General features: G+C 38.6%; 1 protein-coding gene across 1 annotated transcript in view; it reads right to left on the bottom strand.

The window, feature by feature from the left end:
• The window catches only part of IRAK3 (interleukin 1 receptor associated kinase 3), a 48,030-nt gene that overhangs the window by 27,185 nt on the left and 6,141 nt on the right, over nt 1-14,704 (bottom strand). The window contains exons 2-4 of the mRNA XM_036866928.1: nt 5,962-6,144; nt 861-925; nt 183-237 (exon numbers count right to left, since the gene is read on the bottom strand). Coding sequence (XP_036722823.1) covers nt 183-237; nt 861-925; nt 5,962-6,144 — 303 coding nt within the window. The remainder of the gene's footprint in view (nt 1-182; nt 238-860; nt 926-5,961; nt 6,145-14,704) is intronic.

Raw genomic sequence — 14,704 nt, 5'->3', positions numbered from 1 at the left:
TCAGAACTATGTGTCAGTCAAGATTGAGAATATTTTGATATCTATGAAAAATTTATCCTGAATCTGCATATTAATGAATAGTTATTATGTTTATTGGATCTTTCTAAATTTCACTTAAAAGAATTCATGAATTCACTTAGAGGAAAACATGATTTAAAGAAAAGTTGTTTTGTTTTTCTTACCTTTTTCATCATGTTCAGGAATAAGAACATTATCCACTGTGACACTAGCTGTTTCCTAAGGGAAGAAATACGTATTAAAGTATAATTCAATTTCATAAAATCTAGAAAGAACAGAACCTCAACAGAAATCCAAAGCTCCCCCTGGGACTGTACAGTGCAACAGGGTGGAATCTAATTTAGAAGAAAGCTAGTAGAATGCAAAGTTATTTTAGTTTATTCAATAGTATTCACTGCTATATATATTTAAGGCTTCCACACCAACGGTAAAAACTCAAGTATCAAAGTCATAGTTGTAGTCAATTTTAAATGACTTCTATTGCTGTAAAAATGATCACCGCTAATTTGCTTTAATAAAAACTAACAGTAACATGCAAAACACTAGAACAGGAAAACTAAAAGCTGAGTTAAGACAAATGCGTAACTTACAGTACTCTTAAAAGTTCTAAGACTCATCTCTGACAGATCACTGAGAGGACAAAGCTCTTAACGCTTCAAACATTTACAATCTCCAATTTCCTGAATCCCCAAATAAATGAACAAGAATGAGAGCTAAAGCTCTCCTGACTTCAAAAAAGTACCTGCAAATACAGCATTTTTCTGCCTGATAACCTCATTCCTTACGCTCAATTATATATGCAACAGGGTTCAAGGGTCATTCTCCATGCGCACACACTCTACCTTGGATAACATGATCGGAAATCCTTTTCCCTGATGACTCTGCTCTGAAGGATTCAAGGCTGCTCCTGAAAGAGAAATAAGGGAAGCTAGATACAAAAAATGTTATGTCCTTAATAAACTTTTTTTTTCTTTCTTACACTGTGAAAATAAATACCTTGCTAGTAAGGTTCATTTCTAAAGCTCAGTTTCATTCCCATTGAATGGTTACAAATTTCCAAATGTGAAAGAGCTTTCTAATGATACAAACATACCTTTGTTCACTTAAAACATGAGCACCTATCTTTTTTTCTTGTTTGTTTGTATTTTTGTTTTTTTAATTTTTGGCCGTGAGGCGCGGCACGCGGGATCTTAGTTGCCTGACCAGGGATCAAACCCGTGCCCCCTGCAGTGGAAGCTCGGAGTCTTAACCACTGGACCACCAGGGAAGTCCATGAGCACCTATCTTAAATTATTGTTAGACATCATTAAAAATATTAAAGTATGAAGGAGAGAATTGACAGGAAAAAAGCAATGTTGTTATCAGTTTTTTGTACATGTATTTAAAATTTTTACCATTATGGGATTATAGCTCTCTCGGTTAGTTCACTTTTTATCCCATCTTGTGCCACAAGGTATTAGAGGGGTGAGTGAGTGTGAGTGTGAGTGTGTGTGTGTGCGCACGCGCATGCAATCACAAATGCCCACAAATGCTGCCCAACTGAAGACTATTACTTCTGTCTGTTATGGTTCTGTCTGAACTAAGGAAGTCTATGTAGCTTCCTACAGTAAATTAAAACTGCAATATTTTGCTGTTACTTCTGACATTTTGATTCAGACTTCAGAAGAGTTTTATTTCATCTTCTAGTTTTTCTTAGATTGTATTCTAATGTTTCCTAGATTATTTTGCTTAGAAGACTAGCAACAAAATACAATCAATTAATAATAAGTCTCCTTGAACAAAACTATAAATCAATTAGACCGAACAGACATCTATAGAACATTCCATCCAAAACAGAAGAATATACTCATACTTTGCAAGTGTACGTTGAACATTCTCCAGAACAGATCACATGTTAGGCAATAAAATGAGCCTCAATAAATTTGGAAGGATGAAATCATACAAAGCATATTCTCTGACTACATGGAATTAAAGTAGAAACCAAGGGCTTCCCTGGTGGCACAGTGGTTAAGAATCCGCCTGCTAATGCAGGTGACATGGGTTCGAGCCCTGGTCTGGGAGGATCCCACATGCCACGGAGCAACTAAGCCCGTGCACCACAACTACTGAGCCCGTGTGCCACAACTACTGAGCCTGCGTGCCACAACTACTGAGCTCACGCACCTAGAGCCCATGCTCCGCAACAAGAGAAGCCACCACAATGAGAAGCCCACGCACCGCAATGAAGAGAAGCCCCCACTCGCTGCAACTACAGAAAGCCCGCATGCAGCAACGAAGACCCAATGCAGCCAAAAAATAAATAAAAATAAATACATTTTTTAAAAAATGCAAAAAAAAATAAAGTAGAAATCAATAACAAAAGGAAATTTTTTTAGGAAATTGACAAATACATGAAAATTAAACACCAAACTCATAAATAACCAACGAGTCAAAGAAGAAATCACAAGGGAAATTAGAAAATACTTTGTGATGAATGAAAACAAAAACACAACGTGCCAAAACATATGGCATGCAGCAAAAGCAGCACTTAAAGGGAAATTTATTGCTGTTAATGCCCACCTTTAAAAAGAAGAAAAATATCAAATAAATAGCCTAAACGTTTGCCTTGAGGAACAAAAAAAGAAGAAACAACTAAACCACAGGAAGCAGAAGGAAGGAAGAATTAAGACTGGAGTGGAAATAAATGAAACAGAAGAACAGATAGAAATCAGAAGAGAAAATCAATGAAACGGAAGCTGGTTCTTTGAAAATATAAACAAAGTTGACAATCTTTTAGTTAGACTAACCAAGAAAGAAAGAAGACTCAAATTACTAAAATTAAGAACAAAAGACATAACTACTGACCTTACAGAAATAAAAAGAATTATAAGGGAATACTGTGAACAACTATTTGTCAAAAAACTAGATAAATGATATGGACAGATTCCTAGAAAGACACAAACTACCAAAACTAATTCAAGAAGAAATAAACAATCTGAATGGGTCTGTAACAAGGGAAGAGATTTAATTAATATTTTAAGACTTCCCATAAAGAAAAGCCCAGGCCCAAATGGCTTCACAGGTAAATTTTATCAAACATTTAAAGAAGATTTAAGACCAGTTCTTCACACATTCTTCCAAAATAGAAGAGGAGGAAGCAACTCCCAAATCTTTCTTTGAGGCCAATATTATCCTAATATCAATGCCACACAAAACAGCACAAGAAAACTACAGGCCTATATCCCTTATGAATATAGATGCAAAAATCCTCACCAAAATACTAAATCCAGAAACATATAAGAAAGATGAGATACCATGACCAAGTGGGATTCATCCCAGGAATCCAAGGTTAGCTTAATATCTGAAAATATACCACATTAATAAAATGAACAAAACTCATAAAATCCAATAATCTATCATGATGAAGCTCTAGGGAGAGAAAAAAATTTCCTTAATTTGTTAAAGGGCATCTGTGAAAAACTTACAGTGAACATCATACATAACGGTGAAAGACTGAACGTTTTCCCCTTAGATGAGGAACAAGAAAAGAATGTCTTAGTCTTGCCACTTATATTCAACATTATACTAGAGGTTCCAGCGAGGGCAATTAGGCAAGAAATAACAAACATCCTGAATAAGGTATTGCTGTGTACAACAAAATTTGAAGTTTGGGGGCTGCAAGGGCACTAAAAGCCATTGTCCTTTTGCTGCACATAAAAAGACGATACTTCACTGTCATATAAAATGGAAGATTCAAAATGGCTTGACTAAGGTGATTAAGGTGAAACCATCCCACTAAATGGAACAATTTTAAGGAAAGCTAGGCAAAAGTAGATTATTTAGATAAGTGATAACTCTGTTCATGGTAGCAACAAAGAAAGACTAAATCTTTATGCATTTCAGTTAGGAGCTCCAACTCCTGACTTCAGTGAGTTGCTGTCATAGGAAACACCTGTGCAGCAGGTTACATTTAAATGTTTCCAATGAATCATCATGTGGCTGCTTTCAACAAGCTATACAATTAATGTTTTTAAGATCATAATTCAAAGCATTAATTCAATAAGATGCAAATAAATAATGCTATTTTTCTTAGCAAAGGATTCAGAACAAAGCACTATCCTCCTTTTCATCTCAGATGTATCTATCTCGTGGTATTAGGGCAGTAAATAATTGCCTTTTCACAAATCAACTAATCCCACATTGTAAAAAATAAATTAATTTTCCATGTGCAACAGACTAGGAGTCAACCAAGGATGTGGAATTTTTGTCCATATAATTCCCCGCTGCATAAATAAACAACATAGAGTGTGAAAAGACACCCTGAAATCTATTCCAGAACACTGAAGTATAAAATATACCTGTGTCCTATCAAATTGGTGTGAGTTTATACTGTGAACAAGTCACATGGGTGGTTTCAGTGGCTGGAAAAGGCTCAGATAATGAAAAGACATTACATTTACAGCTCCCAGAGACTCACTGCATTTTACCTGATCAGTCAGCTTCAGAGTGAAGCATTCTGCTGTATAAAACTAAGTGAAGGGACTTCCCTGGTGGTCCAGTGAGTAAGACTCTGCACTCCCAATGCAGGGGGCTGGAGTTCGATCCCTGGTTGGGGAACTAGATCCTGCATACATGCTGCAACTATGAGCTCGCATGCCACAACTATGAGCTCGCATGCCGCAACTATGAGCTCGCATGCCGCAACTAAGAGTTCACATGCCACAAATAAGAGTCTGAATGCTGCAACTAAGAAGTCCACATGCCACAACTAAAGAGCCACATGCTGCAGTGAAGAACCCGCATGCTGCAACTAAGACCCGGAGTGGCCAAAATAAATAAATAAATAAACGTTAAGACAAAAAAATCCTAAGTGAAGAAATAGTGTGCAACAGAAAAAAGGGATTAGCCAAGTTATACAGATAATATCATGGTGGAAGCCTACTGGGAACTGTCTAATACCTTATAAATGTGAAAAACCTATAAAATAAAAGTCATTCTGAAGCTACAGTTTTCTGGTACAAACCTCTTGGGATTTCTTCTTGTGTGTGCAAAGCTTCTTTAGGTCATGAGGCAGTGGCTTGAGTGGACAAAATATATTATCAAAGAGCATGTGTGCAAATACACAGAACTAAAAATACGCCTGGATGAAAAAGCCAAAGAATAAGGCTGCTGATTTAAAGGAGTTTCCAACCTAAGAGCCCTGAATCTATAACATAAGACCCAAGATCACTCAAGATCATTCTTGTTGAAGTCAATGAATCTACAGTGGAATAAACAGAACAGGTGACATTGGGAGATTATTTTATTGACAAAGAATGAACAGAGAAAACTTCAGGAGCTTTACTTATCAGGTTACTATAAATGTAATGCATGACACAGCATCAGAAAGAGAAGACAAAGACAGGAAAGACTCAAGCCACTGTGAAATGGACAGTAAACAGGTTAGAAGTTAGAAAGCCATGGCATAAAACAGCAGTGAAGATAATAGAGAAATCCCAGGGTTATTTTGGAGGTATCATCTGCACTAAAATACAGGGGGGAAACCCAATTATTTTTAACTTCTAATCATATGGTAAAACAAATTATAGCATTATTTGTATTTTACTCATACTGTGGTTCTGGTCATGTTTATGACTCAGAGATTCAGAGTTTTGGACAGAGAGCTGATTCTCTTAACTAAGTGAGAATGAAACATTTTAAGACGTGTAGCTTGTAAATAAATATTTTTTAAAAACCAAACTATAAAGTGGTAGAAGGGAATGTGTTGTATAAGTTAGGCAAAAAGAAAAGAAAGTGTCAGACACAAAAATGTGAAGCTGCAAACCCCGCTTCAGATAAAAGTCACAGGTAAGGAATCACTGACATACAGCATGACCAGTCAACGTCTTAGATAAAATACAATATTTACAAGTTACAATTCATATAAAACTGAGTAAGAGCCACATCGTTAGAATCAATGCTTACCATAAGTTGCAATTAAATGGATAGCTCGATGATGCCCCATCTCCTGGAGAATCTGTAAAAGGTCACCGATAGTCTTGTTTTTCTGTGCCCAGGACCAAAGTAATTCTCTTGTTCCACTTTTACCCTGGTCTACGTATTTTTCAATGTGACGAACATCCAGCCAGCTGCTTGAGAGTCGCTCCGCTGTGGCAATTGTAATAGGAAGAACCAAAGAATAGTTTACTTTTATTGGAATCCCTGTTTTTTTTGTGTACCTTATATGTTCTGTTGCATTTTATTTATATTTTTATTTTGAACTAATTTTAGCATGTATTTCTCACCCAACTTCCCCTAATGTTATTAACATCTTATGTAACCAGGGTACAAAGATCAGACCCAGAGATTACTAAACTGAAGACCTTATTCTAATTTCACCTGTTTTTCTACTGATGTCTTTTTTCTGTTCTAAGAGCCTATCCAGTTTCTCACATTGCAATTACTTGTTCCTTCTCCTTAATCTCCACTAATCTGATGTTCCTCAGTTTTTCCTTATCTTTAAGGACAGTGAAATGCTGTTGTATCCTTCTCGGTGCATAATATCAAGAGGTTCATGATGTCCATGTCTTATCACTGGTGATGTTAACCTTGATCCCTTGGTTAAGGTGATGTCTGCAGGTTTCTCCACTATAAAATTATTATTATTTTTAACTAATAACTATGTTGGGGGAGATACTCTGAGACTATGGAAACATCCTGCTTCTCAGATTTTTGCATCTATCTATGGTTCTTGTTTATCATAATTATTACTGTGGGGTTTGCTTAATGGTATTTTTCAATTTTCCCTTTTTCCTTCTATGTTCATTAACTGCAATTCTTCTGTAAGAGAGTATGATCTCTTCTTGCCCATTTATTTAGGCAATTAATTTATTTATATCAGTGTGGACTCATGGATATTTATTTTACTCTACAGGTTAAAATCCAATACTATCATTATTTATTTTGTTGCTAAAATTGCTCCAGCTTTGTCCATTCAGGCTGCTCCTGTATTCTTTTGACAAGCCCTATCATTTTGGGAAGAACACTTTCTTATTTTTCTGGCTATACAAGATGCTCTAGGCTCATTTTGTATTTCCCCTGCCCCAGCCAGGGGAAATTATATATATGATATAATTACTTTTCCAAGGAGTCCTGATTCCTTTTATTGGATAATGGTGTTTAAAAAGCAAGAACTTAGATGCTATATGCGCTCACTGCTGCCAGGTCCTTCAAGCAGACAGAGGTGGGAAATACATGTATGTGCTCTCACCCATGCATCTGTATTTCTGTCTGTACACACATTAAAAACCATGATTTTTAACTGATACCTCTGATCCAAGTCAATACCATATGGCACATTTTAGACCTTTCTCACTTATATAACTTCATTCTCACACAGTAAGAAACTTTGCTCTCATTATCCACAATATATTTGCTTGTTTGTTCAGTTCTACTACGTACATGAAGTACTTTCAGAATGGCTAACCCATAGCCCTGTGAGGAACACATTAACTAATCAAATTACAGCATTTGTGCACACTTGTTTTTGTCCTCAGCCTAAGGGTATTCTGGGAAGAGCTTGTTTTCCAAAGTTACTTAGGTTAGTTCTTTTCTTTCTCATTCTCTTCAGTGTGGTTATTCATTGATAATATAGTTAGGTTCATTTGTTGAAGCTTTTATGAAATGCTGTTTAAAATTTTTGTTCTACGTAAAATAGATAGCTAGTGGGAAGCAGCCGCATAGCACAAGGAGGTCAGCATGGTGCTTTGTGACCACCTAGAGGGGTGGGATAGGGAGGGTGGGAGGGAGGGAGACGCAAGAGGGAAGAGATATGGGAACATATGTATATGTATAACTGATTCACTTTGTTATAAAGCAGAAACTAACACACCATTGTAAAGCAATTATACTCCAATAAAGATGTTAAAAAAATTTTTTTTTGTTCTAGACTATCTTTGCTGAATATTTTTGAGCAATTAAATTATTATCTGGGTAGGGTCAGGGAAATGTTCTACTGGGGTAACAGGATTTTAATTGCTCGAAAACAGTGTATATGACTTATTTAGGGTCCTGTATAAATACCTTAAAGCTGTACTGAAAGTATATGACTTTTTAAACCATTTTTATTGGAGTATAGTTGATTTAGTATATGACTCTTTATGGCACCCTGAGATAATAGGATTCTTCAGGTAAAAAATTACACAGCCTTTCTGCATAACTCCCAAATTTTAAAGTGTACTTTAAGGCAAAGGAGGAAGAAAGCAAGCAAAGGACAGATGGAAAGAATAGTTTTCTTGTCCCTGGGACAGTACTCCTGGATTAGTCCAGCCATCCTGAGTACTGAAATTAGCAATGTGTTTTAGGGCTGGTGATGGTGACGGCAGCATCCCCTCATACCTTTATCCTCCAGTCTTAAAAATTCAGGCAGCCAGATACAGATCTATAGATAAAATCCAACTGTTACCTGAGAGTGGTTGTGGGGGCCTGCAACACATCACTGTCACTGGCTGTGGGAATCGGACCCTCTCCCTCTGCCACACACAAATACGGAAGCTGCCCTCCAAGAGGAATCAAGGTAACCTCATGGAAGGGCTCACTTCTCCAACAATGATGTTCTCCAAAGGCTGATGTCCTTTTATAAGATGAACAGGTTCTCAGCTCTGAGAAGAGCAATAAGCCCTAGGGAACTATCTTTTGTTCAGTCTGTTTCAGACTCCACAGGTTTTAAAAATTTCTTAAGGAACTACTACACCAGTTACAGTCTTTGAACTAAGACATCAGAAAGGCAAATGTCTTCTGTTTAATACGGCATCCCTTGCCCCCATATTTTCAGTCCTACAAGGGTTTGCTGGACTACTCAATTTCCTTCAGTTTTATGTTCCTGCTGAGACTGTAAGTAAATCCTAAAAGTTGAAAGAGATCACAATATGATACCATTATTGCCCCTATTTCGGAGCAAAAAAATGGACTTGGTAGACATTGTTAGTGCCCACCACTATTTCTAGTCCTCTACCCAATCAGAGAGGATGGTATTTTCTTGCTCTAGGTTGGTCATGCCTATGTGTCTCTTCCAGCCAGAAACACTGAAGAGCCAGGGTGCAATTCACCAGGCTCCCATCCCTGTCACAGCAATGGTAGAAGCACATGTCAAGATGGGGGTGCCCCAAGATGCTGGACCACCACATGGAGATCAGCTGCCCTGGATTCTCAGTGCTCTTCCCATGAGCCAAAAGTAAGCTTCTGTTATGCTAACCACTGAGATTTAGGTGGTGGGGTCTTATTTGTTTTTTTTTCTTTTTACTGCAGTATAACTTAGTCTAACCTAACTAATATATACAAAGTTTTTTATCTTGAATGTTTTATTTATTTTAATTTATTTATTTGTTTATTTATTTATTTTTGGCTGTGCTGGGTCTTCATTGCTGCACGCGGGCTTTCTCTAGTTGCGGCGTGAGCGGGGGCTACTCTTCGCTGCGGTGTGCGGGATTCTTATTGCGGTGGCTTCTCTTGTTAGGGAGCACAGGCTCTAGAGCGCAGGCTTCAGCGGCTGTGGCACGTGGGCTCAGTAGTTGTGGCTCACGGGCTCTAGAGCGCAGACTCAGTAGTTGTGGCACACGGGCTTAGTTGCTCCGCGGCATGTGGGATCTTCCTGGACCAGGGCTTGAACCCGTGTCCCCTGCATTGGCAGGTGGATTCTTAACCACTGCGCCACCAGGGAAGTCCAAGTGTTTTGTTATTTCAGTCACATCTTATGCCCGAAAAGAGTGAAAGGAAGTGGCTGCTCTGGTAAGTACATGTCAAACAAGGGAAGATAAAGTTGAAACATTCAATCTGAATGCCTGCTTAGGCTGTAGGGGGAAAACAGTTACTATAAAATATGTGATACCATTCATTAAGTTGGAATGTTTTTGACCTTCTTCCATATTTTAAGTTCTGGCAAGAATATCTTCCTTTTACATCTCTTTGTAGAGATGATGTCTCATGAAGAGGCAAGGACTATCCAAATGCCAATATGTTTTAGATACAGTAGCACTAAAAAAAAATAGAAGGGAACCTTCAAAGCAAAAATAGTTGGCGGGGCTTCCCTGGTGGTGCAGCTGTTAAGAATCCGCCTGCCAGTGCAGGGGACACAGGTTCGTCCTCTGGTCCGGGAAGATCCCACGTGCCGCGAAGCAGCTAAGCCCATGCGCCACAACTACTGAGCCTGCGCTCTAGAGCCCATGAGCCTCAACTACTGACGCCCGCACGTCTAGAGCCCGTGCTCCGCAACAAGAGAAGCCACTGCAATGAGAAGCCCGCGCACCGCAGGGAAGAGTAGCCCCTGCTGGCCGCAACTAGAGGAAGCCCACACGCAGCAACAAAGACCCAACTCAGCCAAAAATAAATAAATTTAAAAATTAAAAAAAAAAAAAAAGTTGGCAAGACACGTTAACTCTATTCTAAAGTATTTTTGGATGATGTCATCTGCCTATCTGGTTGAGGCACGTTTTTATGGACACTTTAACTCTTTCTAAAAGCTCTTAGAAGAAATACTGCAAATCAGTGTAATTCAAACATTTGCTGAGCATCTACTGTGTGCAACAGTGCAGTAACTGCACATAGCACGTGTGAGTGGAGCATGAGGAAGGGTCCCTAACTAAAAATGGGGCATCATGGAAGGCTTCCTAGAGGGGTGGTTTCTGGAGCCTGAGCCAAGTTTAAAACTATGAGTATTTCTAAAGAGAGGCCAATTCTTAAGGAATAACTGGATAGGGTATACTACCCTGGGGAGAAAAAAAATCACTCAAGTTATGATTTGAAAACAAGACAAAAGAATGAACTCTGAGCCCCATAGACTATGCTGACTTCTAATGAGAAAAGCCACCAGTCCAGACATCACTGTGGCCCCCTGGATATATGCAGGAACACGTGGGTTTAGTGGCGGATCTGTCACCAACCTATAGTACAACTCCAGACAAGTCACAGCCTCACTGAGCAATCTCAAACCTCTCATCAGTTAATGTCCTGTGACAAACAGTCCCTCCTAAAACAGACACTAAATTTGGTTGCCCGTTGCTGGCCTGCTGATTACATAAGCACTGACTTTAAAACACTTCCAGTCTTTAAAACACTTCCCAGTCTCCAAATTAACATTCCAATAAGGAAATGCTAAATATCAAATTTCAGCAAAGGGAAAGTTTAGATTTCTACTTTGTTGGTAAATCAACTGGCTAACATTTATAGAGGCATAATGTACCATATAAATTAACAATTTATGTAACACACAGCAGGACTTTTTTTTTCCTTATTAGAACAGTTCCCTTTCCACTTTGACTCTGTGAGATAAGACATGCACATAATTTAACAGGGGTGAAGAAAGAAGATGTCCGTGTGGGCTACCACAGCCCGGGAAGGAGCATGAGGTGGTGGGACATCTGCTGACTCTGCAACAGCAGGGGACTGGGGCAAGGTTTCAGTCAGATGAAGGAAGAAGGAAGAGCCTGTCAAATGGAGAATTGTGCCAGAAATAAAGAAAAGGGCATGAGGGGGCAAAGAGGAGACCACTATGCTTAGAGCAGAGGGTTCAAGTTAAAGAAAAGGTGAACAAGCTCCATGAAGTCTCCGTGTTACCTGCATAAGAATGTGCTTAGCACATAGCAGACGTTCAATACGTATCTGCTGAATGACAGACAGAGGCCCTGAGTGTCAGTGTAACTTAAAATTTTACCCTGAAAGTAAATGGGACCAATCTAAGATTTCTGAGGAGGTGACACAAAGATGGAAGCTTTAGGTTTTGGAAGATCCATCTGGTGGCAATAGCAGCAGGAGTCTCATACACAGTATTTGCACATAAAAAGGTATAAACATTTCATGGCTCACAGTTCTCATAGTAGGAAAGGAACAGTTTATAACTATTAAGGTAATCTGGAGTTAACCTTTCAAGTTCCAGGGGATGTCAGATTTCCCACATAATTCTATTCCCCATTTTTCTTTTTCTTAATTTCTGAATTTCCTTTTTAAAAGTGCAACAGGCCATGATTCCCTTGAGCACATCTCTGAGATTTAGCTGGAGGGTGAATGAACAGATGCCAAATGAGCTGAGGTTTTTACGGTTCCCTAACACTGACCCCAGGGGCAAAGGTTTCTGAGTTTGCACTAAGTCTAAGGAAAGCTAGATTAGACAAAGGCGTTTTTCCAAGAGTACATAGTTGACAGTGCTGAAACTGACCCAGCTCAGTGAAAATGGATCCTGAAAGCATGGGTTGCTTCCAGGACTGGAAATGAAATGTTTTCTCTTTCCCTAACTGGTGATTCACAGTACAATCTTAATAGCTTTTCTCCAATGATGATGCATTGGGAATAGAAACACCACTAAAAGAGTATTCTTAGCATCCATAAAATGTATAATTCATTTAGATCAAATTCCGTAAAACAATAGCTTCAATATGATGTGACAGGAATGCAAACTCTTAATTCCTGTTACATTCTTCAACATGCAAAGTTTTCTCTAGTCCTTCCTTACTTGTTCCTTCCAGAATGTAGAACTTTATTTATTAATAGTCCTAAACAAAGAGTGAACTTCCCAATGACTGTTGTGTTGTAAAAGTGAAGAGCCTCCTACATGAAAAGATAAATCAGGAAAAATATGCTGTACTCAAACACAGTTTAAAATCATTTTTTGGAAGGCAAAATTTTTGTTTGAAAGGCATCTTGGCATAATATAAGCCAAAAAAGTCGACCTGAGAAGTCCAGAAATAAATTGATCTGAAAATAGTGACAGCTTAATAATCATTCAATGCTCAAAGGTCCTCGGGGCTCTGTTTTGAGAGGGCAGGACTATCTAGGAGTGCTAACGCTGGGGAATTCAGCTGTAGAAATCACTCACCACATGCAAATATGTCTCTGAAGGGGTTTTTTAGAATAACGCAACATACCCTATTTGGAATCTTTGTATTTGCATATAACCACATGCCAAAACCCCTAGGAAATTGTCTGCGTTCTTGCAAAGTTTGTTTTGAGATAACAAAATGGGAAAAGGAAAAGATGGCTTTTTTTTCCCCCCCACAAAGCACACAAATTAGGCAATTTAAAAAAAAAACAACTTTAGGATTGAAAAGATATTTTTAATTCCTAAAAAAGTAAAACAAAACTCAAAAGCATAATTTAGCTCAACTCCTCTTACAGACCATAGCATTAACACCCACTAGGTCATACATTTTACAATAAATAATACTTGTCCACACTTAAGCTTATGTGTACTTTTTACCCCCTACATGAGTAGGACTCCTATTTCATAAACAGGAAGGCCTGCGCATGATTTTTCAGGGATCTTTCCATCTGTCCTGCTCTCTCAATCCCAGACCCAGGGAAGGATCAAACTTTAATGACTTCGGGGAGACAAGTGAAGAACAGTTCACCCTCAACACCAGTGTTTCAGTCTGGAACTCAGAAGCTGTACAATTCCACACTCAGGTAATGATCAGTACTATTTTCCCATACTTCCTTCCCTTGTTAAACTTTATAGCATCTCTACTGTTCTGTTGCCTATGTTAAATTGGAAAATCCTTACACGCAGGGGCCATGACATTGTATCTAGTATAATACTTTGTCTAAGGTTCTGCCCAAAAAGGTTTTGGATGTTTAACAGACATCTGTTCATTCATTAATTCATTCAATCAACAGATATTTAGTGCATACTTTCTCTGTACCAGGTACAATATTAGATCCTAGAGGAATAAGCAGAAAACAAGGCAAACAAAAATCCTTGCCCTCATGAAGCTTATTTCTAGATGGACAATAAACAAGTAAAGAAATATATACGTATGTATATGTATATATATAAAGTATATGAGGAATGAGAAGTGATACAGAGAAAAATAAAGCAGTAAAAGAGCATAAGGGAGCACAGGGGTATCAGTTTTAAAAGCATAGCCAGGGTGTGTAATAGGTAATCAAAATCATGAAGGATGTGAAGAAGTAAGCCTCAAGGTTACCTACAGGAAAAACATTCCTTGAATGTCCACGGAGGCCAATTTATCTGGAGTTGAACAAATAAGGAGAAAGAAGTGAGAAAAGCAATGTAGGGCTTTGGTGTTTACCGTGAGATGGGAAGCTACTGGACGGTTCTGAATAGGATAATGGTAGAAGATGCTTCATATGTTAAACAGGCTCACTGGCTGCTGGGTTGAAAAGAAACTTGAGGCGGGCAGATGCAGTAGCAAGGAGCCCAGTTAGGAGACTGCTGAAATTAACCAGAGGCAATCTGATTGTGGTTTGGACAAGGATGGCTGTGGTGACAGTGATGAGAAAGTGGTCAGATTATTAGATAGATCCTGAAGGCCGAGTGAACAGCATTTGCTGAGACACAGGATGTGGTTTGTGAGAGAAAGCAAGAAGTCGCAGAAGACTAATAGTTTTGGCCTGAACAAATGAAGGATGGGGTTGCCATTAACTAAGATGAGGAAGAACTCTGGGGGAGGGGAGCACTTCTGGACTGTTAAGTTGGAGATGTCTATCAAGTAGGCAAATAGGCGGACTAGGTAGACGGTGCTGACGTTCAAGAGAGAGACCCAGGCAAGAAATCTGGGCGTTATTAGTGCATAGATGGCATTGACAAGATAGTGGGTAGAGTAGATAAACAGAAGAGGTCCATGGACTAATCCCAGGGGCGTTCTAAGAGATCAGAGAGAGAACGAGGAACCTGTAAGAAGAAAATAAAGAGTGTAATGTTCTAGAAGTGAAGTAAAGC

Source organism: Balaenoptera musculus, chromosome 10 (genome assembly GCF_009873245.2).
Source record: "Balaenoptera musculus isolate JJ_BM4_2016_0621 chromosome 10, mBalMus1.pri.v3, whole genome shotgun sequence".
NCBI lineage: Eukaryota > Metazoa > Chordata > Mammalia > Artiodactyla > Balaenopteridae > Balaenoptera > Balaenoptera musculus.
This window is presented reverse-complemented; position numbering and strand designations above follow the sequence as displayed.